At 33.7% G+C, this 27588-nt stretch overlaps 2 protein-coding genes across 2 annotated transcripts; both read left to right on the top strand.

Moving 5' to 3' along the window:
* Positions 1-312: 312 nt before the first annotated feature.
* LOC138691949 (uncharacterized) lies at positions 313-15792 on the top strand. The gene is made up of 5 exons (XM_069814618.1): positions 313-448; positions 4701-4801; positions 9093-9230; positions 10936-11073; positions 15366-15792. The coding sequence occupies exons 1-5, from the start codon at positions 442-444 to the stop codon at positions 15495-15497; spliced, it is 516 nt and encodes a 171-aa protein (XP_069670719.1). The 5' UTR covers positions 313-441; the 3' UTR covers positions 15498-15792.
* Positions 15793-18758: 2966 nt separating this feature from the next.
* LOC138691440 (zinc finger protein ZFP2-like) lies at positions 18759-21444 on the top strand. Its single transcript, XM_069813366.1, has 2 exons — positions 18759-18766; positions 18936-21444. Exons 1-2 carry the CDS (start codon positions 18759-18761, stop codon positions 20104-20106), a joined length of 1179 nt encoding a protein of 392 aa, XP_069669467.1. The 3' UTR covers positions 20107-21444.
* The last annotated feature ends 6144 nt before the right edge of the window (positions 21445-27588 follow it).

Genomic DNA, 27588 nt, shown 5'->3' with positions numbered 1-27588 from the left:
ATTTTCATTACATTTTAAGTCACATAAAAGGAAGTACAGATCAATATACACATTAAATAGTGTTTAAGGTTTAACTACGTACAAAATATTTCGAATTTAGTGTTAATTTTCAAATAGGCTAATTTGTTTAATGGAACAGAATGGTTTTAAAAGCCAAATATAAGAATTACCCCCTTCCCACTACCACAATTCCAATCTCTGGAACTGGAGGTTGGACTGATTTAGAGCACGGCATCCCTGACTGACTACTTCATATTCTTTGATATTTTTCCACAGTCCTCTTAATGCTGTAATTGTATGTACTTTGAAGAAATTACCTCTTCGTTCGTTGTTTGATGACAAGATTTTAGGAGAAAGTCTCAAACATAACCTAAATTACATCGCAATTTTGTGACGAACTACTTTATTTAATTCTCGAAATTGTGGTAACAACGATTCAGAATGGAAGGTATACGATCTAAATATATCCGGCGTAACCATTTCATTTCTTATTATTCCTTAGGAATATTGGAAACATGTTATGTATGTACTTATATTCTGTTATAATATATCAATACTCGTTTAATATACCAATGTGTGTTAATATACGGTGTTCATTAAACAATTAAATATGCAAATACGTGTACAAGTTAGATATAATTGTGACATAATGTAATTTGTACTATCTTACATGAATGTTTATTTTAATTGATGTAGGTACATAATTACACGTTGGAATATTATTGATAAGTTCGAGTACACCTTATATACATCACTACATAATAGCAGTAACAATAGCGACATCTGAAAGACGAAGCGAGCGATAGCTAGGTAACAAGAGGCTGAGAACTACGTACTTATCGTTATCAAAAGATTAGAATGGATTAGATGAGGGGTGAAACTAGCGCTGAATTAATTCTAATGACTTCGAAAATGAAAATCCGCCATTACACTACCTCAGCCGTGGCGAAAATGTGACTCACGAGCACATTGTGGCTCGCAATGAAGCTGTCCATTTCCCTTGCCTCCTACCTCTCACAACCCCCACCTTCTCGCTCACTGGAGTCAAACTCCGTTCCATTTGTATTTGTCTCTGACCTGCGAGTGGCGTTTCGTCGCAACGTCTCTCTCGAAACCATGTACCTCTACAAAAATGAAAGTTTCAAGTGGGAAAGGAGAACGCATTTTTTGCTGCCAATATGATGAGAATATTAAATGTATGATTTGTTCACAAATATTAATAGGAAAACGGTTGTATAACATAAAACGGCATTATACTACATGTTACTGATGAAACATTAAAAGGTTAAGTGTTGTTTTGTTGTTATTATTATTATTATTATCATTATTATTATCTCTGTACGTCGATCCTTTTTCTGCAGATGTACGAATAATGCGGTTAGATCTTCAATTTAAACTCACAGATTTACTTACAATGTGATGTTAAATGAAAGCTAGATGTAAGGACTTGACAAATGTTCAACCTTTCAAATCTTTGCCAAAAAATAAATATCCGAAGCTTCGTTCTTTCGTTTGCTCTTTTGAAGCCATGTTCAGTACAACTTACGTTTGTGAAAAAATTATTTTCAACTATGAAAATAGTAAAAACCAAATTTAGATCACGACTGACAGACAAATACCTTCGTGATCAACTACGACTGGCAGTAAGTGACATAATTCCTGATTTTGAAACTCTGTCGCAGAGACATTCTGAAGACAATTTTAGGTTGTGATAATGTGTCCTATGTTTTCTTGTTCATTTCTTTCTTCGTTACACGTACTAAACATTAGTTTGTAGCCTTGTACTGTATAAAATTATATTCAAGTGCTTGACATAAGGAAAATGAAAATCTGTTAATAAGTCAGACAGTTGCTTCACTTCCCCTTCGGGTGTCCGCCGCCCTCCATAGGTGCTATGCACGTTGCAGATTACACAGTGGCTCGGCGCACGATCGCATTTTCGCCACGGCTGCACTACCTTATTACAGACCAATACTCGTAACATCACAAAACAAAAAGTTCAAGTCTTTGCTCAGCACTTGAAAATCCTGCACAGATTCGCATGTGCAATATACAAAGTCTACACTAATTAAATATAACCTGTCATAGGTTCGTATTTTCAAACCATAACAGAAACCTAAACTAACTCTAAACTAGTACAAATTCGTATATTCGAGGCATAGCGTGAGTATACACTAGCTTGAAACTTTCGTAATGTCACCAAAGTTAGGTTGGTGTGACTGAGGAGAGAGCTCTAACATAATTGTGTATAAGTGAAGTACGAAGAACTCAGCGCTAGTTTAACCGTATTTAATATTGTCACAGACTGTACGAAGCATCGCCAAAGATAGTGAGAGATAATTTTCTCGAGGGTTTACTGGTATTACGGCAGCCTAAATACTGCCATATGTTTGTTATTGTACTCATTGTTCAGTAGTGCATAAATCTGAAGAACAAGATTTAAGTACATTTATGCTCGACCATGCCGAAATGTAATATTTATACACCTGGTAGCAGCCCTTTAATGGACCTCATTAAAGTACACCTACTCATTAAAGTTCAGGCGTTCAGCCAATGACAAATCAGCTTTGTACCGTTTTAAAACCTCAGCCAATGACAAGTCAGCTTTGTACCGTTATAAAACCGCAAGTATCGATTATTCTCGGATATGCAATCGAAAGAGAATTAGCGAAAAGTCGCGGAGGCAGGAAATCTAATACTGTCGCAGAAGGTTATGTTCTGTTACTATAATAATTAGCGTTAATTGTAAATAATATTCAAATAAATTCAATTTATCATCTCGTTTTTCAATGTCTAATTTAATTTCAATGTTATATCAAAGTTAATATTTAGTTTACTCTGTAGGTTCTTATAGGCTATCAAGGTCAATGTGGACATCTGTTCCTCGGAAAAAATCAATACTTTCGCGTCTGCGCACATCTCACAATTTACGAGGTATTGCTCAAGGTCAGTTAGATACAAATAAAAAGAATACTTTCAAGTTAGAAATATGGTCGAGCGTAAAAAGTCGTATGAAACTTGACTATAATGGTAATTAAGACGCTCGTATGAAAATTATGAAACTCGCTTGCGCTCGTTTCATTAACATACTCGCGTCTTAATTACTACCATTATAGGCTCGTTGCATAATGTACTATTATAACATTATTTCTGCTGGTCATTGCGAAAACGATTTTTATTGTATTCCGTAATGATTACCATTGCCAAATTCAGTTTAAGGTGTGAAAGTTTGCGAATGAAACCGATATTAATTACATTCAGAGGTATAGGCTCTTAATTTCCCGTTTGCATCTTTTTAGTTCGATTGCGGAGCAGAGTGGAGTCTCGAAACTAAAGGAACTTCTTAATAATACTGTGTATGTGCTAGGACTCAAAATATTCCAAGATATATTGAATATAATATTAATCATGGAGGGAAGAACAAAATACGAAAGGAATAAAAACAGGTTCCTAAAATATTATGCATATGGGCTTAGTCATGAATTTCAGTTTCGGATAGAAGTTAACGATTCTTTTGTTTCTATACCTGAAGATAAAGTACCTAGTTCGAGCTGAAGTTGCCCCCCACTTTTTTTGCCAAGAAAAAAAAAAAAAAAAAAAAAAAAAAAAAAAAAAAAAAAAAAAAAAAAAAAGGAATTTCAACATTTACTGGAAACTATTAGTCAAGAGAAAATATTTAGTTTGCGGCAAGGACAACTTTGTGTGCTGTAGGAAAAAAAGGATGCAATGGATCTCATAAGAAAGCTGTTACATGCATATCTATAAAGAGCTACAACAACTGGGAAGGCTGCACAAGCTCTGCCTACTCCACGTTCTGGACGAAGAGGCTTTTTTTCCAGTCATAAAGGTTGCTATTCGCCAGTACAAATTGATGTAGTAGCTAGCTAATGAAAGGAACTGTGATATTTATCCCGCATTTTATGAACTCTAGAAGTTAAAAGCAATGTTATACATTTTCTGAAGCTAATTCTATAGCAGAAAATATATACGCAAAAATAAAACTACCAACACATCAACCTGTAGACTTATAAAATAATTATTCATGGGAAAGTATATTTTTTGCCACATGAGAGAGAATATAAATCGTTTCCTAATGTATAACTTATTTTCATTCTTATAAGTGTTGTAACAAAAAGAAGATATTTGAAAAATAGCAATTATCGACTGTAAGGCAGTATTCATAGACATTCTCAGCGCGGGCTTCCGGTGGATGATCAGCGAACTAACGCTTTTCGTATTCGTAAACCAGTGTTAGCGATATGATATGAATCCTGTACAAGTAATCAGTCGATAGCCGGGACTAGTTTAGCACGCTCGTAACACGGGCTAGTGAAATGTCTATGCATAGCACCCTATAAAAAGGGACTAAATAATCTCATATCAATAAATTAATTTAAATAAACATATTCAATCAGTAGATCACAAATTTCAATGATACATTTAGGCCCATATTGAATTTCCTCCCTTATGTTAATATACTGTATAAGTATAAAACATATATAATAACTTTATAGCCTAGTGAATCCACATTAATTTTCGTAGCAATATTTCAATAATAAAGAAAACTGTTATTTATACCCTTGTCTTGAGGATGATATTATCGGAATCATAAAAATAGAAAACCCTCTACAATATAATTAATTTGAGCCTAATAAATAAGATTTTTTTTAACATCTTACATGTTTTATCATCATTTTCAGTTGTTATGGATGACATGCTGCAGTCAGAACCCGAAGTCGATCCGTTGGCAATACAACCAAGTGACAGAATATATTTACAAGAGAGAAAGCCGTTACCAGAGGTAAACTGTTTGACAATGCTTGCTGTTTTCAATATGTGACCTTATAATAATATACCGTACCCTGCTGTTGGAAAGTGTATGTGTTCCAAAATTTATTCAGTGGACTGGGAATATGTACAATACAGATAAGGGCTCGCGGCAGTTCTTGCATGTCACATAGTTGCTTCATGATACCCCCATAGCATAGAATTCTGCATTCTTTGACCAAGAACAATCATTATCTAACCTAAGGCTGCAATATTGTTTGAACCACTTTATTCATCAGCTGGTCCACACCTGTGGAATAACGGTTAACAAGTCTAGCCGCGAAACCAGGCGGCCCGGGTTCGATTCCCGGTCGGGGCAAGTTACCTGGTTGAGGTTTTTTCCGGGGTTTTCCCTCAATCCAATATGAGCAAATGCTGGGTAACTTTCGGTGTTGGACCCTGGACTCATTTCACCGGCATTATCACCTTCATCTCATTCAGACGCTAGATAACCTAAGCTGTTGATAAAGCGTCGTAAAATAACCTACTAAAAAAAAAAATTCATCAGCTGTGATTGCTGCCATATGAGGTACAACTGACAATCGGCGCAGTTGAAAGTAGCTTTGGAATGCTACAAATTTATAACATATTTGCACAGCATTATGGTTGTCTTTCAGCTGGTACATGCTTCGTAATTTATTGTACTTTCGTTGGTGCTTAATACAATAGTAATTATGTAAGTCGGAAAAAGAAGGCTGTTATTAAATTTTAGTAAAACTTTCGCCAGTCCGAAGCAAATTTTTTAGATGTAGCCCTTCTTGCTTTGAAAGGTCCTGTAGAAATATTGAAGAACCATTCATACAGTATATGCATAGGCCTCTCACACTACCATATATCAGCAAATTTAATCATTTTAACTGCTGTTACAACCACTATATCAAAAAATTTAAATTTTATTTTGTATTCTTCGTCATTCAGACAGCTTGCTCTGGTAAAAAAAATGTTCCATTATTACAGACACATTATGTAAAAATTCTTATCATGGGTAAATATTGCTTTCGTGTTCTTCACCCGTATTACAATTTTTTATACATCATCATCATCATCATCATCATCATCATCATCATCATCATCATCCTGTCAAGTACAAGTCCCAAAAGAACTGTTACGGCCTGAAAAAGCGATTTTCTTGCCATCTTTTCATGGGTCGACCAAGTGACCGTTTCCCATTTGGACGATACTTCATTATTGCCTTAGGGATCCTGGATGAAACCATTCTTGAGACGTGTTCCTTGCAGTTTAACTGATATCTGGAGATATAGTCCAGTATTGATGACACATTAAGTTCTTGAAGGATATCTTCATTTTTCTTTCGATCCCATTTAGTGTAGCCAGCTGTTCGGCGCATGAATCTCATCTCGCAAGCTGTTAGTCTGCTTTCATCTTTTGTCCTTATAGTCCACGCTTCACTCCCTTAACATAGGACTGGTCGAGCTATTATTTGATGAAGACGAGTACGAGTTGGTTTTTGTACTAATGAAGGTTTTAAAACTCTATTAATGATGCCAATTGATTTGTTGAATTTTATAATTTTCTCTGATAAAACCAAATTTTCAACAAAAGAAAGTTTATATCCTTATTAACTCTCTCCAAAATTGTGTTATTTAAACATAGGAATGCAATTTTGTGGTGATTATTCTTCCCCGATTTCGGTGATTAAAATGGTTTCATTTCGGTGAATATTTCATAAAGAAAAACAATTTCGGGCCCTGAAGAAATTGAAAAAATAATAAAGTATTTTTTTTTTAATTATTGAAACAATCCCTTTGGATCTAACAGAAAATTGTTTCCATCATTAATTAAATTCATAATTCAATTTCATTTAACAGTGAAGGGTTGGCGGCACTGCCTTTTTAACCACACGAAAGCAGTTGTTGCGGCAAAGAGAAATTACCAATTCATGCTTGTGCTGCTCCCTGGAAGTAGCCTCTGAAACTATCGTTGTTGCTAGATGTCACATGCAAGTAATGCTGAATGATCAAAATATGTAGAAATATTCATATATATTTTATAACGAAAATTTAAAGTTTTATTTGGAAGAAAGAGTCATTTTTCTTCAGACAATCTGTTTTTCTTTTTAATATCGTGATTATGAAGTGATATCGTGGATTTCTATTAATTTTGCAAAAATTAGTGGATATATTTCACTTAATTTTGGACATTCAAGGGATTTGGATTTTCTTCGCGTGTATTGTTAATACAAAAAAATCACACCCCTAGTTACGCATGTATATCAGTTGCATGCCGCTGTTCAACTGTCCATGTTTTACCTCCCATTTTGTTCATAATTTGTCGTCTTTTTTTAATGTGATTATCAAATAATGAATGCTTCAATATTCTTCAAACCTCTAACCCTAGCTACCCAGCTTCTCGATTTCAACATTTGTCCTCATATCACGAAATAGATACTCGCTCACAACACATATCACACTCTCCATTCCTGAACACAGAACATCCTTCTACTCTTCCTCTTTCACCGTTTCTGCAGCTCATCTCTGGAACTCTCTACCACAACATGTCAGAGACTGTCGGACATTGTCTAGTTTCAAAAATAAATTAAAATTGCACTTTTTGAATTAGATTACTTTCAGTTATAAGCCCTTTTCTCTGCCATAGTTTCGTAACAATATATGCTATATATTTCTTTTTCCTTCCTTTCCCCCTTTTGTTCTCTTTATCAGCCGATAAATTTATTATCATAGCCTTTTTATCGTGAATTTTATTTAATTTTCGTATTTCTATTTTACGTTTTTCCATATTAACCATTTGTATTAAATGAGTTGCTTTCACTATATTCCAATGTATTTTGCTTTCTTTTTTTTTCTCTATTATGGTATTGTTTTCATGTTGTTTAGTGTCGATTTTATTATGCTATTATTATTATTATTATTATTATTATTATTATTATTATCATCATTATTATTATGCAACAGTAACAAATATAAATGATACTCGGGAGCAAATTAAACACAGAATAAATATGGGAAACGCCTGTTATTATTCGGTTGAGAAGCTTTTATCATCCAGTCTGCTGTCAAAAAATCTGAAAGTTAGAATTTATAAAACAGTTATATTACCGGTTGTTGTTTATGGTTGTGAAACTTGGACTCTCACTTTGAGAGAGGAACATAGGTTAAGGGTGTTTGAGAATAAGGTGCTTAGGAAAATATTTGGGGCTAAGAGGGATGAAGTTACAGGAGAATGGAGAAAGTTACACAACACAGAACTGCACGCATTGTATACTTCACCTGACATAATTAGGAACATTAAATCCAGACGTTTGAGATGGGCAGGGACGTGTAGCACGTATGGGCGAATCCAGAAATGCATATAGTGTGTTAGTTGGGAGGCCGGAGGGAAAAAGACCTTTAGGGAGGCCGAGACGTAGATGGGAAGATAATATTAAAATGGATTTGAGGGAGGTGGGATATGATGATAGAGAATGGATTAATCTTGCTCAGGATAGCGACCAATGGCGGGCTTATGTGAGGGCGGCAATAAACCTCCTGGTTCCTTAAAAGCCAGTAAGTAAGTAAGTTATTATTATTACAGACGTGGACAAATTATTAACAAAATTGACGATTTTTATGATAATTCTGTTTACAAAATTTGACTTTTCAATTTAGATTACAGTTGACAGTTTTGCATATTTCTATCATTACAGTAGATAGAAATAGGCGTATGCAAAAATGTCAACTGTATTCTAAAGTGAAGAGTCAAATTTTGAAAAAAAAATATATAATGAAAATATTCAATGTTGCTAATAATTTGTAAATGTGCAAAAATGTCAACTGCAGTCTAAATTGAAGAATCAAATTTTGTAAAAATATATAATAAAAATCTTCAATTTTGCTAATAACTTGTAAATATGAAAAAATGTCAGTGCAGTCTAAATTGAAGAGTCAAATTTAGTAAAAATATATTATAAAAATCTTCAGTTTCGCTAATAATTAGGAAATATCCGAAATATCAACTGTAGTCCAAATTGAAGAGTCAAATTTTGAAAATATACAATACAAATCTTCATTTTTTTTAATGTGTAAATACGCAAAAATGTCAACTGTATTCTGAATTGAAGAGTCATATTTTGTAAAAATATATAATAAAAATCTTCAATTTTGCTAATAATTTGTCCACGTCTGTATTATTATTATTATTATTATTATTATTATTATTATTATTATTATTATTAATGCTGACAGTAGTATTTAAAATCGATTTGTAATTACGTATGTACTCATTTATGACTTCTCTGTGTTTTGCAGGAAGGGAACATATTGGATGTCCACGTGGTTAGGATAAAGGCGGAATGTATGGATCAAAACTATGATCTCACATCAGAAGTGAAATTTGAAGGAATTCCAGATCCATGTAATTTTCCTGTGGTGAAGTGTGAAGCTGAGGTATGTGCATTTCATGGGGTGAGCATACAGGCACCTTCTCCATACAACTGTACCAATTAACTTTCTTACAGCCTGTTGTATAAATAATTAATTAGATGAGGCTATGAAATTAATCTTCAGTTAAGCTAAACCTGAATCTTTTGATAATATCAAATAATTAGCTTTTATTTTCAGTCAATTACTTATCATGTTAAGATGGCAGAAGTAGATTCTGTTACATCAAGTTACAAATATTAATATACATCACGAATATTTTCGACTTACTTTTCAAGTCATCTTCATGTGATAGTTTACTAATAAACAAGTACATTTGAACGTAGGTGAAAAATATAAAGGTAAAACACACTTATAAAACACAAGTAAAAAGTTTAACCTTGCTTACTTTATATTTATATTATTATAATGTACCGAAGTACATATGATATTTCCATGCAGATATTCTGCGTCATCATACGATGAAAGAGTAATGGAACGGAGAAAAATTCTCTCCAGCGCCGGGATTTGAACCAGGGTTTTCAGCTCTACGTGCTGACGCTTTATCCACTAAGCCACACCGGATTCCACCCCGGCGTGGGAAGAATCATCTCAGTTTTAAGTTCCAACTCTTGGGTTCCCTCTAGTGGCCGCCCTCTGCACTACGTCATGGATATCTATGAACCTAGGACCGAAGTCCACATATGTGCTGAGGTGCACTCGTAATGAGTGACTAGTTGGCCGGGATCCGACGGAATAAGCGCCGTCTTAAATCACGAAGTGATTTACGCATATCATGTATATTATTTTAATGTACCGAAGTACATATGATATTTCCATGCAGATATTCTGCATCATCATACGATGAAAGAGTATTGGAACGGAGAAAAATTCTCTCCGGCGCCGGGATTTGAACCAGGGTTTTCAGCTCTACGTGCTGATGCTTTATCCACTAAGCCACACCGGATTCCACCCCGGCGTGGGAAGAATCATCTCAGTTTTAAGTTCCAACTCTTGAGTTCCCTCTAGTGGCCGCCCTCTGCACTACGTCATAGATATCTATGAACCTAGGACCGAAGTCCACACATGTGCTAAGGTGCACTCGTAATGAGTGACTAGTTGGCCAGGATCCGACGGAATAAGCGCCGTCTTATATATTATTATAATGTACCGAAGTACATATGATATTTCCATGCAGATATTCTGCGTCATCATACGATGAAAGAGTAAGTGGTTAAATGGCGTACATGGTATTAAAATAACATTCAGATAGAAAACCTTCCAGTGGATATAGTTATAATTTATACAGTGTATTAAAATGGCATACAATGTGCCAGAGTTTGAAAAATTAAAATAGTTTGAAAATTATTACTATGCAAAACTGAAGGCTAAGGCTTGTTCATTATAAAGTTCGATATGTTGGAAGACTGTAGTGAAATGGATGTGAAAGAAATTCCCGGTCTATTCGCCGTGGTGAGAGGCACAATATCTGAAAAGATTAATCAAAAAGATGTCTTAAGAATTTTGAAGACCTCTACTGTACACCTTTCGTGAGTATTAATATAATTTAAAGCCCTTTTCAGGCTTTAGTCACTTAATTTTCTCTTCAAAATTCTTAGAGTAGGTACAAGTGCATATCTGTACATAGAAATTAAAATTTAGACCTGGAATATTGAACGCAATATGTATGATACCGCAATTTCTTTTAATTTTGATATTCTCTGTTCTGCAGGAAGATACTTTATTAGATTCTCACGTGACTGGAATAAAGACAGAATGTGGGGACCACAGCTATGATCTCACTTCGGAGATGACATTTATGGAAGATATACCGTCAGACGTTTTTCCCATGGTGAAGAGTGAATCTGAGGTGAGTGGGATTTATGGAGTATACTGATTGCTGGTTTTTCTTTTGATATAATTATTATAGGGCGGTATCTTCCCAATTGGGCTGGTGACCAGGGAATGTTGTTGCTTTCTAATGCCAGGCACTTGATAATAAAGTCATTTGACCTCTTGCACTCCAATATTTTTCAAAGATATTATCATGGCCAGCCACTGAAGCACAGATTTTGAGGTGTTCCGAATCCATTTCTTGGTTTGAGTTGCACAATGGGCAGTTAGGGGACTGATATATTCCAATTCTATGCAGGTGCTTGGCCAAACAGTCATGGCCTCTTGCCAATCTAAATGCAGCTACAGACGATTTTCGTGGTAAATCGGGAATTAACTGTGGATTATGATGCAGAGAGTTCCATTTTTTCCCTTGGGATTGTGTTATCAAATTTTGTTTGTTGAAGTCTAAGTATGTAGATTTAATAAATCTCTTGACAGAGTAATACGTAGATTTCGTAACAGGTCTGTAAGTAGCAATGCTGCCCTTCTTTGCTAAAGCATCCACATTCTCGTTTCCCAGGATTCCACAATGGGATGGTATCCATTGGAATACTATTCTTTTATTGAGTGATATTAATTGAGAGAGCATTTTAGTTATTTCTGCTGTTTGAGATGAAAGTGTGTGTTTAGAGACTATTGATAGAATAGCTGCTTTGGAGTCTGACAATATAACTGCATTATTAAATTTATTGATGTGTCATAGAAGATTCCTGAGACTTTCACTTATTGCAATGATTTCACCATCAAAAAACCTGTTGTTCCATATCCAAGAGATCTATAAAGTGAGAAGAGACAGGACGTAACACCTGCACCTGCACCTGCACCTGCACCTGCACCTGCACCTTGTTCTCTGGAGATCAAGGATCCGTCAGTGTATAAATGAAGCCAGTTTTGTGGAGGGTACCTAATATTAATTGTCTCTAAAGACAATTGTTTCATTATTTCAGTGAATGTAATGATGACTCTCGTGATTTCTTTTCCTTCTAAGTACCCTCATTTCATCACCTCTGATGACACTTGAGTCTCTTTTTTTTTTTCCAATACATTTTTGTCTTAGAACCCACGACCATTGCATGCAAAACACCTACCAGCTCATCAGGCCCATTTTCATCTTTTCATTCTTACTGATAGTCTTCATTTCGACCAAATTTAATTTAATTTACAGCCGAGAGTAGAGTGGAAGGACATTTTCAGTTATTTGCAAGCATAACTATGTTGTGCCTCTCTCATGTAGGACTTTCAGTTAGGTTTCCTAATCTTTATTGATAAGTGAAGGGCAACTCACACGGTTTCATTTACAGGGAGTTCATTATGAAAGTCACAAAACACAATGAGTTTGTACTTGTGAACTCACCTTTCTCTTTTTATCCCTAGTAGCCAGTCAAGTGCGTTTTTATATCTCGACAATACAGAACCAGTTCTCATGTAAGTTTTTAGAGCTATAGCTACTGGCTGTCAGATGCTATAAGAATCTATTAACTCGCATCCTCACCTTGTATTTTCATGGACGCACTGAATACTGAATTTCTTGGCTTATGAACCGATTATATGTTAAACTGAAAAATCATATTAAAGAAATTACCCCCAAACTAAATTCAGCTTGTTTTGCTATTAGATCTATGCAAGAGATAGTAAATATCAATACCTTAAAAACAATATACTTTGCATACTTCCACTCGGTAATGAGTTTTGAAATAATATTCTTGGGAAATTCTACAGATAGTAACAATATATTCCTTACTTACTGGCTTTTAAGGAACCTGGAGGATCATTGCCGCCCTCACATAAGCCTGCCATTGGTCCCTATCCTGAGCAAGATTAATCCAGTCTCTATCATCATATCCCACCTCCCTCAAATCCATTTTAATATTATCTTCCCATCTACGTCTCGGCCTCCCTACAGGTCTTTTTCCCTCCGTCCTCCCAACTAAAACTCTACATGCATTTCTGAATTCGCCCATACGTGCTACATGCTCTGCCCATCTCAGACGTTTGGATTTAATGTTCCTAATTATGTCAGGAACAGTATATTCCTACTACAAAAAAAAAAAAAAGAATAATTAGAATAATAGTAGGTGCCAAATCTAGGGAATCGTGTAGGACTATTTAAAAAAAAACTACAAATAATGCCCATGGCTTGTCAGTATATTTTTCATTAATAATCTTTCTCGTATGTAATCGTGAAAACTTTGCAACTAATTCAACAGTTCATAGCATAAATTAATACACGTCAAAAACATTACGTACATACTCCATCGGCAAGTCTATCATGCTATCGAAAGGAGTGCATCATATGGCAGTAAAAATGTTTAATGGCCTCCCTATGAATATAAAAATCAAACTCAATACACAAGATAAATTAGGATCAAATTAAGGAAGTACCTAATTTCTCAAGCCTTCTATTCTGTAGATGAATTTATGACATTCAACAACGCTTCGTGAATATTTCTGTCTTGTATTGACAGTAAACCTTCGTGTTGTACTAGTAGACTATATTGTAAAATTCTTCTGTATACAGGGTGTTTAAAAAAGTATCCAAAATTTTAGGAGGTGGTAGTATGCATCAAAACAAGAAAATAAGTCTAATAAAAATGGGTCCTACAACACATACTTTCTGAGATCTAAACACTTGTTCATAGGAGGTGCTCAATGTGACGTCCTTTCATGGCAATGCATTCCTCTGCCCTTCGGCGTAAGGAATCACGCACTCTGTGAAATTTGTTTTAATACGTTAATAAGAACGTCCTGATAACCATCCCCAGTTAATCTCTATGGTAGCACGTATGGCCCTATTAATCTATCACCAAGAACGCCTGCCCATAAGTTGATTGAGAATCGGTATTTATGCCTTGTTTCTTCAACTGCATGGGGATTTTCATCAGCCCACACATGCTGATTACGACAATTCACAACACCATCTCTGCTGAACCCTGCTCATATCCGCAACCAGACTTTTGTTTTCAGTATTCCATGCCAGGGGTGTCAACTACGGTATGATTATCTGGTAGTTTGCTGTACAGTATTGTAGGGCAGAGAAATGCATTTCTATGAATGGACGTCACACTGAGCACCTCCTATGAAAAAGTGGTCAGATCTGAGAAAGTATGTGTTGAAGGATCCATGTTTATTAGATATTATTTTCTTGTTTTCATGCATACTATCACCTCCTAAAATATTGGATACTTTTTTTTTAAACGCCCTGTACATTTCAACTAGACTGTGACTATAATTAAGAGTTTATAGTACTATCACAGTCTAGTATATACAGTCACGAAGCTCAATACGTAATAAATATGCATCCATACATAGTTGCTTACCACTACGATCGCTACTATCACCTCATCACAGACAATGCGAAATAGTACCGGCACAGTTTATTGTTCCTAGTATCCTCAACAACTGATGCTTCGTGACTGTATATACTAGACTCTGGTATTATTATGATTCTTTTTTGACATCTTCCATATTCTAGCAGAGAAGTGATGTACGAATAACCTGGAATCTAAATAAATATAATACAATAGAATGGCTTATATGTCTGTTGTCACAAGAACAGTGGCTTAAATAACCACTACCCTTAAATCTATAACGTCAGTATGCTAACCGGGAGAGTAACAAATAAAACCTGGATTCATTAGTGCAGCTGGCATATCTTATAAGATTTTCCTGTTTTGTTACATTTCTTTCTGTCTGATAATTATCAACTTGTCTTTTGTTTTACATCGTTTGCCTTGTCTTTTCATACCTACGTCATGGTATTTTGTTCCTAAGTGACTGAGCTCTTATAACCATGGAAACATTTTAGTGTAAGACTAGTTTAATGCAGGTACTTTTAAAACTATTCCACATATTGTCCCGCCCTTTGAGTATTTCACTACATACATAATAGATTCCCTGCTCAAATTGAATTTATGACAGAATATGGCGATGTTGATACATTAATCATCATGAATTAATCTAGATCAATCATCATAGTGTAGAGCAAGTATCTGTAACAGCTAACTTATGTACAAACTATATCATGTTGCTTGTAGATTAAAAAAGGTTGATGTCTATGAGAATGAAAATAATACTCACTACTGAGTGAACATTTCCGTGGGATTGGGCTTTATGATGTAATGGAGGCATGATGGTAATTACAGAAGTAATAATGGAATGCCTGCAAGAATATGACAGCAAAATGACGAATTCTTGCAAGAATATTCTTCTACCCTTAAAATATTTCCCTTCGATTAAATAGCATTTGAGTTCTGTCTTCTGTTACAGGAAGGGTCACGTGACTTGGATAAAGTCAAGGAGGAGCTCAAGCAAGAAATAACGACAGAACAGAATGACATTTTATCCGACAGGCGAGTATCAGCAATTACCTTCATTTCACTGCTGTGGATGGATTTATAATTTACAGCAAGATTCATTCATTCAACTTGTTCATTCATTTACTTACTTATTCAATGAATTTGTTTAGTTATTCATTCATTGAATTGATTTATTTCTTTATTCATTCGTTATATTTACTCAACACATTTCTTTATTTATTTATGTCTTTATCTATTGATACCCATTTATTCACTCTTTCATTTTATTTAATTATTTATTCGTTCATTTATCTACACTAATTTATATATTTATTAATTTCTCCATTCATTCTATGCAAGCATTTATTTGTTCTTTCCTTCATTTTACTCAGTTTACGCAATTTGCTCAATTCACTGAGTCTATTCAGTTTTCTCATTCCATTCAATTAACTGATTTTATTCAATTCACTCAGTTTACTCAGTCCACTCAATTTACTTATTTTATCAAATTTACTAATTTTATTCAATTCACTAATTTTTCCCAATTTACTCATTTTATTCAATTGACTCATTTTACTAAATTCACTCAATTTACTCATTTTATTGAATTCACTCATTTTATTCAATTTACTCATTTTATTGAATTCACTCATTTTATTGAATTCACTCATTTTATTCAATTTACTCATTTTACTCAATTTACTCATTTTATACAATTCACTCATTTTATTCAATTTACTCATTTTACTCAATTTACTCATTTTATACAATTCACTCATTTTATTCAATTTACTCATTTTACTCAATTTACTCATTTTATACAATTCACTCATTTTATTCAATTTACTCATTTTACTCAATTTACTCATTTTATACAATTCACTCATTTACTTACTTATTCAATGAATTTGTTTAGTTATTCATTCATTGAATTGATTTATTTCTTTATTCATTCGTTATATTTACTCAACACATTTCTTTATTTATTTATGTCTTTATCTATTGATACCCATTTATTCACTCTTTCATTTTATTTAATTATTTATTCGTTCATTTATCTACACTAATTTATATATTTATTAATTTCTCCATTCATTCTATGCAAGCATTTATTTGTTCTTTCCTTCATTTTACTCAGTTTACGCAATTTGCTCAATTCACTGAGTCTATTCAGTTTTCTCATTCCATTCAATTAACTGATTTTATTCAATTCACTCAGTTTACTCAGTCCACTCAATTTACTTATTTTATCAAATTTACTAATTTTATTCAATTCACTAATTTTTCCCAATTTACTCATTTTATTCAATTGACTCATTTTACTAAATTCACTCAATTTACTCATTTTATTGAATTCACTCATTTTATTCAATTTACTCATTTTATTGAATTCACTCATTTTATTGAATTCACTCATTTTATTCAATTTACTCATTTTACTCAATTTACTCATTTTATACAATTCACTCATTTTATTCAATTTACTCATTTTACTCAATTTACTCATTTTATACAATTCACTCATTTTATTCAATTTACTCATTTTACTCAATTTACTCATTTTATACAATTCACTCATTTTATTCAATTTACTCATTTTACTCAATTTACTCATTTTATACAATTCACTCATTTTATTCAATTTACTCATTTTACTCAATTTACTCATTTTATACAATTCACTCATTTTACTCAATTTACTCATTTTATACAATTCACTCATTTTATTCAATTTACTCATTTTACTCAATTTACTCATTTTATACAATTCACTCATTTTATTCAATTCCCTCATTTTACCCAATTCACTCATTTTACCCAATTCACACATTTTATTCAATTCACTCATTTTATCCAATTCACACATTTTACCCAATTCACACATTTTATTCAATTCACTCATTTTATCCAATTCACACATTTTATTCAATTCACTCATTTTATCCAATTCACACATTTTATTCAATTCACTCATTTTACTTATTTTACTCAGTTCACTGAATTTATTCATTTAACCAAATTTACTTATTTTATTGAATTCATTCATTTTACCTAATTCACTCATTTTACCCAATTCACACATTTTATTCAATTCACTCATTTTACTTATTTTACTCAGTTCACTGAATTTATTCATTTAACCAAATTTACTTATTTTATTGAATTCATTCATTTTACCTAATTCACTCATTTTATTCAATTCACTCATTTTACCCAATTCACACATTTTATTCAATTCACTCATTTTACTTATTTTATTCAGTTTACTGAATTTATTCATTTAACCAAATTTACTTATTTTATTGAATTCATTCATTTTACCCAATTTACTCATTTTATTCAAATCACTCATTTTACCCAATTCACACATTTTATTCAATTCACTCATTTTACTTATTTTACTCAGTTCACTGAATTTATTCATTTAACCAAATTTACTTATTTTATTGAATTCACTCATTTTACCCAATTTACTCATTTTATTCAAATCACTCATTTTACCCAATTTACTCATTTTATTCAAATCACTCATTTTACCCAATTTCCTTATTTTATTCAGTTCACTCAATTCACTCATTTTAACAACTTACTCATTCTACTCAATTCACTGAATTTACTCATTTACATATTCATTTATTTACAATGATGATATGGGGTGGTTTTGTAATTTATAAAAAGATTCATTCATTGAATTTATTCACTAATTTATTTACGCATTTAATCTGTTTATTTATTGATTCATTTATTTAATTTTCTTGTTTATTAATTGCACATATTTTTTTCATTCACTTTATTTATTCACTCTATTTATTAATGTATTTATCTGTTCATATTTATTTATTCACTAATTCCTTTGATTTATTTAATTATTAATTCATTTATCTATACATTCATTTATTCACTCTTTCTATGTCTTCATTTATTTGTTCGTTAATTAATTTTACTCAATTTACTTATTTTACTCAGTTTACTCATTTTGCTCAATTTATTTATTTACTCACTAACTTACTCACTCAGTCACTCTTTTATTTATTTAAGATAGAATATACTGTCGCCTGACGGCTTTGTTTAATCTTAAGAAAACTTAAAGCCATATGACTATACATTTAGTATAAGGCTATCCTCTCGACCCCACTGGGGACTGGATAAGGATATGGAGATGCACGTGTTACAATCATTTGAGATCCGACTATGCATTTCCTTCCAATCAATGATCTGTGTTCTTAATGAAAAGAAAAGTCATCTTTTGTTAATTAATTATAAAACTAGTTTCCTATGAATAGCTTAGCAGATACGGCCCTCCAATTATAGACTCTCAATATTCCGATGTTTTGGCTATCAAATTTCTCATGTGTAATGAATAATGTTGAGGTAATGCTTTGTGTAAACGGAGAAGATACTTAAAGTTACTGTAGTTTAAACATTCAGTACAGAATTAGCGTTACATTTTGAGTATTTAAATTTGCTTCATTCGACACAATTATGTATTCTAATGTAATTTTATCATTGTTGTACGGACTTATGCGTATTTTCATAACAGCTTTGCAGTTACCCTGTATAATGGAGAACCAACACCCTGTGACAATATTTCAGAAGAAGAGGACCACAATAGCCTACAGCACAGTCACAAAAATTCCGCCTCCACAGACTTTCCCACAAGTTACACCGATCGCCATACAGACACATTTTATTCAAGAGAAGACAACTCAAAGACACAGTTTGCCAGTGACAGAATTGATGATGCAATTGACAATTCCAAAAGCGAAAATATAAAATGTAAATTTTGCGGCAAGTTTTTATCGTCTGACCACTCGCTCAAAAAGCATTTGCGAACTCATTCGGGTGAGAAAACGTTTAACTGTGATGTTTGTGGAAAGTCCTTCTTAGCACGTCGGAGTCTAAGACTTCATTTGCACAGGCACTCAGGCGTAAAGCCATTTAAGTGCGATATCTGTAATAAAAGTTTCTCAACTAAGAGCATCATCACAAACCATTTACGGCTTCACACTGGCGAAAAGCCATTCAAGTGCAACATATGTGGCAAGCGATTTATACGCGTACTGTCTCTGAGGAACCACGAACGACGTCACAACGGCCAAGAACCGTACAAGTGCGATGTGTGCCAGAGACGCTTCTCGCAATTCGCACACCTCAAGAGACACGCACACCAACACACCGGCAACAAGCCGTTCAGTTGCGATCTCTGTGGAAAGTGCTACACAGACTCGGGAGGCCTGAAAAACCACTTACTTGTCCACACAGGGGAGAAACCATATAAATGCGACGTGTGCGAGAAGAGTTTCTCGCGGTCGGGAACTCTAAAAAACCACGCGCGTCTGCACTCCGGTCTCAAGCCGTTCAAGTGCGATATTTGCGGGAAATGTTTCTCTGAATCGGGAAGTGTGAGGAGGCATACACGATTGCACACGGGCGAAAAGCCGTTCAATTGTAACGTTTGCGGGAAATTTTTCACGGATTCTGGAAGCTTGAAAAGGCACGTTCGTGTTCACACCGGCGAAAAACCGTACAGCTGTGAGGTCTGTGGGAAGTCCTTTTCCGAGTCTGGACACTACAGAAGTCACGCACGGACACACACGGGTTTGAAGCCGTTCAAGTGCGAAGTCTGCGGGAAGTGCTACTCCGAAACGTCGCGTTTGAATTATCATGCGCGCCAGCACGCAGATGGGAAGCCGCAAAAATGCAAAATGTGAGGGGAGTATTGGAATATCTAGATGATACACACTCTTGAACACAGGTGACAAGTCAAAGTTGGAAGTTCCACTCGGTGTCACGGAATCTCGAACATTCATTTTACAGCTGCACAAAGCATAGCCTAAATATTGCAGTTGTGATGGATGAAATATATTAATACTAGTGACTTGTGCACCAAATGCTCCAAACTAATTTCATTACACGTTCAAATAAACATTTTTCAGATTTATTTTCATGGAAGAATACCAGACATTCTGAAAGTTATTTGCTTCCATAATAATGAAAGATACTCTCTCTCGAGCCAATACTGAAGAGAACCACGCATATAAATATCTACACCACACCGCCATTAAATATATGAAAAAGACCCAACCCCACTTGATTAATAACTATAAAAATATTTTACTTTTAATAATATTATGTTACGTAAGTTTTATAGCTTTCAGTAACATATACTATATAGCCGCCACTCAGTAATATATATATATATGAGTGAGTGATATATAAATCAAAATCTAATTTAAGTTATTCTCTACATCTACAAATATAACCCCAAAACGTTTCACTTTCACGTCATCATCAATATAGCATTAACATGTAGAATTAATGAAAAATAGTCACATCATGGCATTAACTACAATAATATTTCATTTCTAATGGTGACAATGTCATCAAACCACCTCAAATTTTGTAGTTTTTAATATCCAATGCACAGCTGTACCCAGAAAATTACACACCGCAGAATCAGACCTGTAAATTATATTTAGTAAGTTAAGTTTTTAATAACCAATTTAATTTGAGCTCTAAATATGTCAGCATTCTTGCAAATCATGGCCTTCGTGTAATATTGTTTACTGTAGTGTGTGTTTTTTTTATTCTGAAATGCAATAGCTACTTCTCCAAACTGACGACAGATGGATTTTGGAAAATAGGAAAATTATGTTGAAAAATTGACATTTCACTGGAAACTACCATTTTTCTGAAAAACTTTGAGTTCCCTCAAAATGAGGGGTCATTTATTAAAATCCGTTGAGCCGTTTTACCATAATTTCCATTACCAGTTCAAATTATATATACAGATAGTGTAATGGTTAAGACAGGCTATCAGTTTTACTTTTTACTTTTCTCTAGAATATGCCTTTAGGAAAGTCCAGGATAACAGAGAGGGTTGGGAATTGAATGGGTTACAAAGTATATGATTATGTCTCGTGACCGAAACATAGTACGAATTTGAAATATAAAAATTTCAAATATATTCTTTGAAGAGGTGGAAAAATTGAAATATCTAGAAACAACAGTAACAAATATAAATGACACTCGGGAGGAAATTAAGCGCAGAATAATGATGGGAAATGCCTCTCATTATTTGGTTGAGAAGCTTTTGTCATCCAGTCTGCTATCAAAAATGCTACAAGTTAGAATTTATAAAATTCATATTACCGGTTGTTCTTTATGGTTGTCAAACTTGGACACTCACTATGAGGGAGGAACAGACGCTAAGAGTGTTTGAGAATAAGGTGCTTAGGAAAATATTTGGGGCTAAGAGGGATGAAGTTGCAGGAGTATGGAGAAAGTTACACAACACACAACTGCACGCATTGTATTCTTCACCTGACATAATTAGGAACATTAAATCCAGACATTTGAGATGGACAGGGCATGTAGCACGTATGGGGAATCCATAAATGCATATAGAGTGCTAGTTGGGAGGCCGGAAAAAAAGACCTTTTGGGAGGCTGAGACGTAGATGGGAGGATATTAAAATGTATTTGAGAGAGGTGTGATATGATGGTAGAGGCTGGATTAATCTTGCTCAGGATAGGGACCGATGGCGGGTTATGTGAGGGTGACGATGAATCTGCGGGTTCTCTAAAAGTCATAAATATGTATGTATGTATGTAAAGGTTAACACAGAAGTTCAGAACATTCTTATATTTACGGAAGATAGTGTTTAGCGTCAAGCATTAAAATATATTTCCTGTGTATATTTGCCATAATTTTTACTTGATGTTAAGCATTTTGTATACAGGATACATCAGAAAATAATCCTACTTTCTTTTCTGTGTGAGTGAGTGAGTGAGTGAGTGAGTAATATATGAGCCGTTCAGGGCAAAAGTGGTGTAAGTGAAGAATGGGTAACAGCCACATACAACGTTTACAATGATTTACTGCTCAATAATTATACAAATCATTATGTCTATCGTCGTTGAACGTATAGAAAACATTTTTGTGTCGAATCTTTCACTTTTTGCCATGCAGTACACGGAACTACTTGTGTTAAATTATTTAATAATTTTTCAGTAAGAGGCTGATTTTTTTAAACGTAAATGAAACAGAATGATAATTTCAACAAGTCATTTTGAATATACAGGTGGAATTAAATGTTACTTATGCAGAGCGTAGTACGAAATAGTACAAAACTTGTTTCTGTTAAGAGTTAAAAAAAAAATAGATAGTAATACACCTTATCTCAGATGCCATTAGTAAGTAAGTTCAAAATTTCCATTCTGAGATTTGGTAAGACAAATTTTTGACTTTGCACGTAGCTTTATCATTTCCTTCCTTTAAATGTCCTAAAATATACGCAATTACCCATTCCTGCAATTCGGGAGTACCAACATCAAAACAAGCATTAAATCCTATATATGGGCTATTCCATATGAAGTCGATCAGTAAAAAACCTCGCATTTTTTATACCCTAATATTTTCCCTACTTATACAATGTGCTGAGGGGCGTGTATTTTCAAAAATATACTATCGAAAGTCAAACGGTTTTCGCATTATTGAGCGACAAATTTAGCGTATTTTATAAAAACAAGCCTCTTTCAGCGCTCAGATCTCTGGAACCGTTTACTGCAGAACATTGAACGGGAGCTCATTTTGAAGCTGACATTTGGTAGGTTATGTTAAGAAGTAATCCTTATTTTTTTATTGTACACAGAGAGACAGATAATCTGATTTTACTTGCTTTTAGGCTTTTTGCCCATTTGTAAAAATGTAAAAAATATTGAGAAAAACCTTGCATTATTAAGAGGGATTCGGCATTGTTTGCTTAACGGCTCGGCAATAAGTTTCGAGGGTATTAAATAAATTATTTTCACACGCCTAGACTTGAACGGCGCAATACCGCACGCACTGGCCTAGAGCTGAAGATAAACGAGCTTTGGGGGTCATTTTACTCCTGTGTTTATGAAAACCTGTGATAAAGCTAGCCCAGCCATGGCTGCTAGATGACACATCACGTGTTTGTCTCCTGGCCTTGCTTGTCTCGGCTAAGCTCCCGTCTCACAGTCAGCTGGTTACTTCACGCACGTACTATTTATTTTCTTTATTTGATATTTTCAATACTTTCTTATCAATGGTGCACCAGTAAAAAATATGTGTTTATTTGTACTTTCAATGCGGAATCTAACCATATATTTTAAAAATAAATTTTTCGTGGCCAAAGGCGTCTTAATGAAGAAAAACCTAAATTTCTCCATTTCCATAACAAGTAAGAAAAACTGTTAGCATGTCAATATAAACTTTAACTTCTCAGCATCAAAATAAACCATGATTTTCATCATTGAGTGAAAGGGTTTCGGAGCCACAACAGTTTAAAGTTGCTAATTTTATGAAAATACGATAAATTTAAATATTTTTAATTTAAACACTATTAAGTTCTGATGCCTCAAACTTTGCACAAAGCATTGTATCACAGTTGTCTACGGACAGAAAAAGTTTCATTGTATTTAAAATTGCAAGGTCAATTTTCTCTATATTTCGGTCGATTTGAGATGGAATAGCCCATATGAATTAACCATAACATGAAAATCGATGTTTTGGCGTTTACTTCCTTCTGCCTTCTGACGAAAGTCATACTGTTCCATCTGTCTGTTTTTTCTTTTACACAAAATATCTACATATGTTAGAGGTACAAGAGAGAAAAATTCTGTTTAGACATGAAATGTTAATTTATACGTCACTTTTGGTACCATGACAAAAGCATAAGGTGAACTTTGTGTCTGGTGTTTTTGTACGCGATCGTACTTCATTTTTATTTAATACGCCCAGAAGTTTTCCACAGAATACGGATTAGTGGAAAATAGAGTGAGATTAGTCACCTACAGGCTTGGGGCTCACATACTATTCCTCACAGCCTTAATTTCCTTACAAGTAAGCGCAAACATGTACCTTTTAATTGTTTGTACTCCTATTTCTTTCTTCTATCATTGGATAGAGTAAACACGGAAATGTTTGCTATATGGTTTGTGTATGTAGCTTTATGAATATAATATAAAACACATTGCATTGTTAATTAAAGATTTAAATACGTTTCATGAAGTCAGTGAGATTTCCTCAAATCCACTGTAATTTTTTCTCTCTTTTATGAAAGCAAACATTTCCATGATAAATTTTAATACTGGAAAGTAAAGCAAATTCATACAGAAATTACAATGAATCACAAATTTATCATTTGAAGTAAGTACCACGTCCAATTTAGTATATCTACGGAGAATATTACAAACGTAATTGAGTTTCTAAAAACTTGTAAAATAAAGAAAGTCAATGAACTATAGTGTTTTGATTGCATCACTCTTCAGTGGAGAATACGAGTGACAGAGTACTCTGATGTTGCAGATGATAAGCTTCTTAGATTCAAGTTAGCCTACATTCGTGACCAAGTTGTGTACTGCCTACTTGGTGTAACACTCGTTTATTTTTCGTTCGTGTAAAGAAGTGAATGCCAAAGCACAGATACTTCACCTGGCAGTTTTCAAAATGTTTTGTGGCAGATCTTAAATGTCAGCTTAATTATAACAGTTCTTCTGTTGTAATGAAATTGCAAGTTAATAAAATCCTGTATGGTGTAAATATTTTGTACAGTCAGTCCGTTTTTCAAGCAATTTTAAAGAAAGAAAGCTACCGTATTTTGAATTTAAAATTGAGCATTTTAATAAATATTATATTCCAAGTGTAATAAAATAAAATGCAAAATAAAAGCAATTATCAAGACACTACGCAAGTTATTTAAAAGGATTACGGGGAAAAAAAACCTGAATATAATGTTAAATAATTTCATTCGTCAATTTAGAAAATAGTGCTCTCGTATGACACACTAAATGAAACTTTCGCATCTACGTTTTTATTTGTAACGGTATGTAGAAAGAGTCGCTGTAACAAATGCGGATAAGGAGGACACTAATGGCTCATTGACAATGAAAATTAAACATAATACAAGCGTTAACTTAATAATACAAACGTTACGGTAAAATCAAGAAGTCATACCAGCGACCAGGGATTATGAAGAATGGACACTGAGCGAATTTTCTTGTGTTTTGTTTCTCAGTGCGCCAGCGTTTAGTTATACTTTCAAGCGCTAGAGGTTAGTGTAATCGAGCATAGGCTAAGATAATAATTGAGTATAGAGTTGAGACGCAGGATTCAAACATCGCCTACCTTATTGCATAATCCAGTAACAGCTTTTCCTTATTTCTCAGTGACAAACTAGTTGTAATAATAATTTTTTATATTTCAGATATAATAAATTATATTATAAAATTATGTATCAAATTTGTTTAATATTTGTATACAATATAATATTGGTACATGGTTTTACTTCTCATAAGAGTTTTGTTTTTCCATTTTCAATGCTATCAAATCATTACACATTTTAATTGTTGTTGGGGTCAACGTCGCAACTCTCATTATAAAGGAACTCTAGAATTTACTTAGTCTTACGTTAAAAAGTGTTAAAATTGTTAAAAAAGGTATATGTATACCTTCGACAGACGGCCCGTTTCGACGCTATGTCACGTCATTCTCAGTGTCTCTTGACAAGACATGACGTGACATAGCGTCGAAACGGGCCGTCTGTCGAAGGTATACCTTTTTTTTAACAATTTTAACACTTTTTAACGTAAGACTAAGTAAAGTTTATGGTTTTAACAAAGTGTTAACGAGAACTTTAATCAATGGAACTCTAGAGTCTAGACATTACAGTTAATGACGGATTTATTCTTTTATGGATCCAATTTATTTTATTTGAGTACATAATGTACCTAGATGTATTAATTGTATGTGTTATATTTCCGCTGTGTCGACTGCTAGCTGGTGTGATGTCAGCGCCAACTCTAGGGACAAAGCAGAATCTCACGCTCTAGCTGGTTTGAAGGTAATTGAAATCAGTCCGGCTACATCAAAAGTACCGACGCGAAGTGTCCATTCTTTATAATTCCTATTTGCTGGTTATACCATCATTCACGATGGGAACATAAACATAACAGCAAACATACTTGGTAACCATGGAGACATAACAACGACGCCATTTCCTCATATTCTATCGTATACTTCAGCGCTCCACGATTGTGTTCTGTTTGCAAATCACGTAAGCATAAGCATGAAAGTTTGGAGTTTGCAAACTTTCATGTTAACGTCTTACGGTAATGTTTATGTCAATGCTTATGTGAATCAATGTGAATGATTCCATTTGTTTAATTTTCATTGTGAGTGGGCTTTAAGTGAGTATAATGTTTGCCAAGGAGGAGACACTATCTATTGTTTCCACCGATTGATGATGCTGATGTGATAGCAACATTCATGTGTTACTGGCAGATACTGTCTCGAGAAAGTTCGAATTTCATCGTTAATGTAGTTTATTTAATGTTCATAAACAAAAACTGTCCACCTCTGCAGCACTGGAATCCAGAATTATATAAAATAATGGTTCGAAAACAAGAAGTGCTGCAAATACACACTCCAAGATTCGAGACAAGTGTGCATCTACGGTGGGGCTACATGGTGTATTCTTTAAATCTAGCTTGTTATACATTTAAAATGTAAAGCAAAACAATTTCTTTACTTCTTCTTTAATATTTAAAAAATCATTAAGGGGAGAGAATGGTATTTTTTTGTGAAAAATGAGTAAATTAAAAAAAAATCTTTAAAATACCTTGTGATATGTTGGAATGCATAGCATAACATTTTGTGGGTATTTGTGCCCTTATTGGATGTTGAGTCGCCATTTTTAAACTTCCTGCGTTATGGATTTTTAAATCACTCGCCCACTTTTATTGTTGTTTCCGGTAAATTAAATTTCCAAAAGATTTTTTTTTTCTTTATATTACCCTTTGATATGTGTGGAATGCATTGCATAACATTTTGTGAGTATTAAATTTGTGCCCTTATCGGATGTTGAGACGTCATTTTTAAACTTCCTGCGCTATGGATTTTTAAATCACACGCCTGCTTTTATCAGTTTCCAGTAACTTCATTTTTTTTGCTACATTGCCAGACAAAAATGGATATAATTTCTGAACTATTAAAGATACATACATGAAATTTAGAACACACATTCTTTAGACTATTAGGAAACGTTTCTCTGTAACAGAATTTTGTTACTTGTTTTCAGTTTAAAAATACGTCCGTTTGTTTGCAAGAAAGGAAATCAGAAAATTGTTATTAAATTTTATTTATTTTACAAACGTAGGGACTAATATCAA

This window comes from Periplaneta americana, chromosome 16 (genome assembly GCF_040183065.1).
Source record: "Periplaneta americana isolate PAMFEO1 chromosome 16, P.americana_PAMFEO1_priV1, whole genome shotgun sequence".
Lineage (NCBI taxonomy): Eukaryota > Metazoa > Arthropoda > Insecta > Blattodea > Blattidae > Periplaneta > Periplaneta americana.
This window is presented reverse-complemented; position numbering and strand designations above follow the sequence as displayed.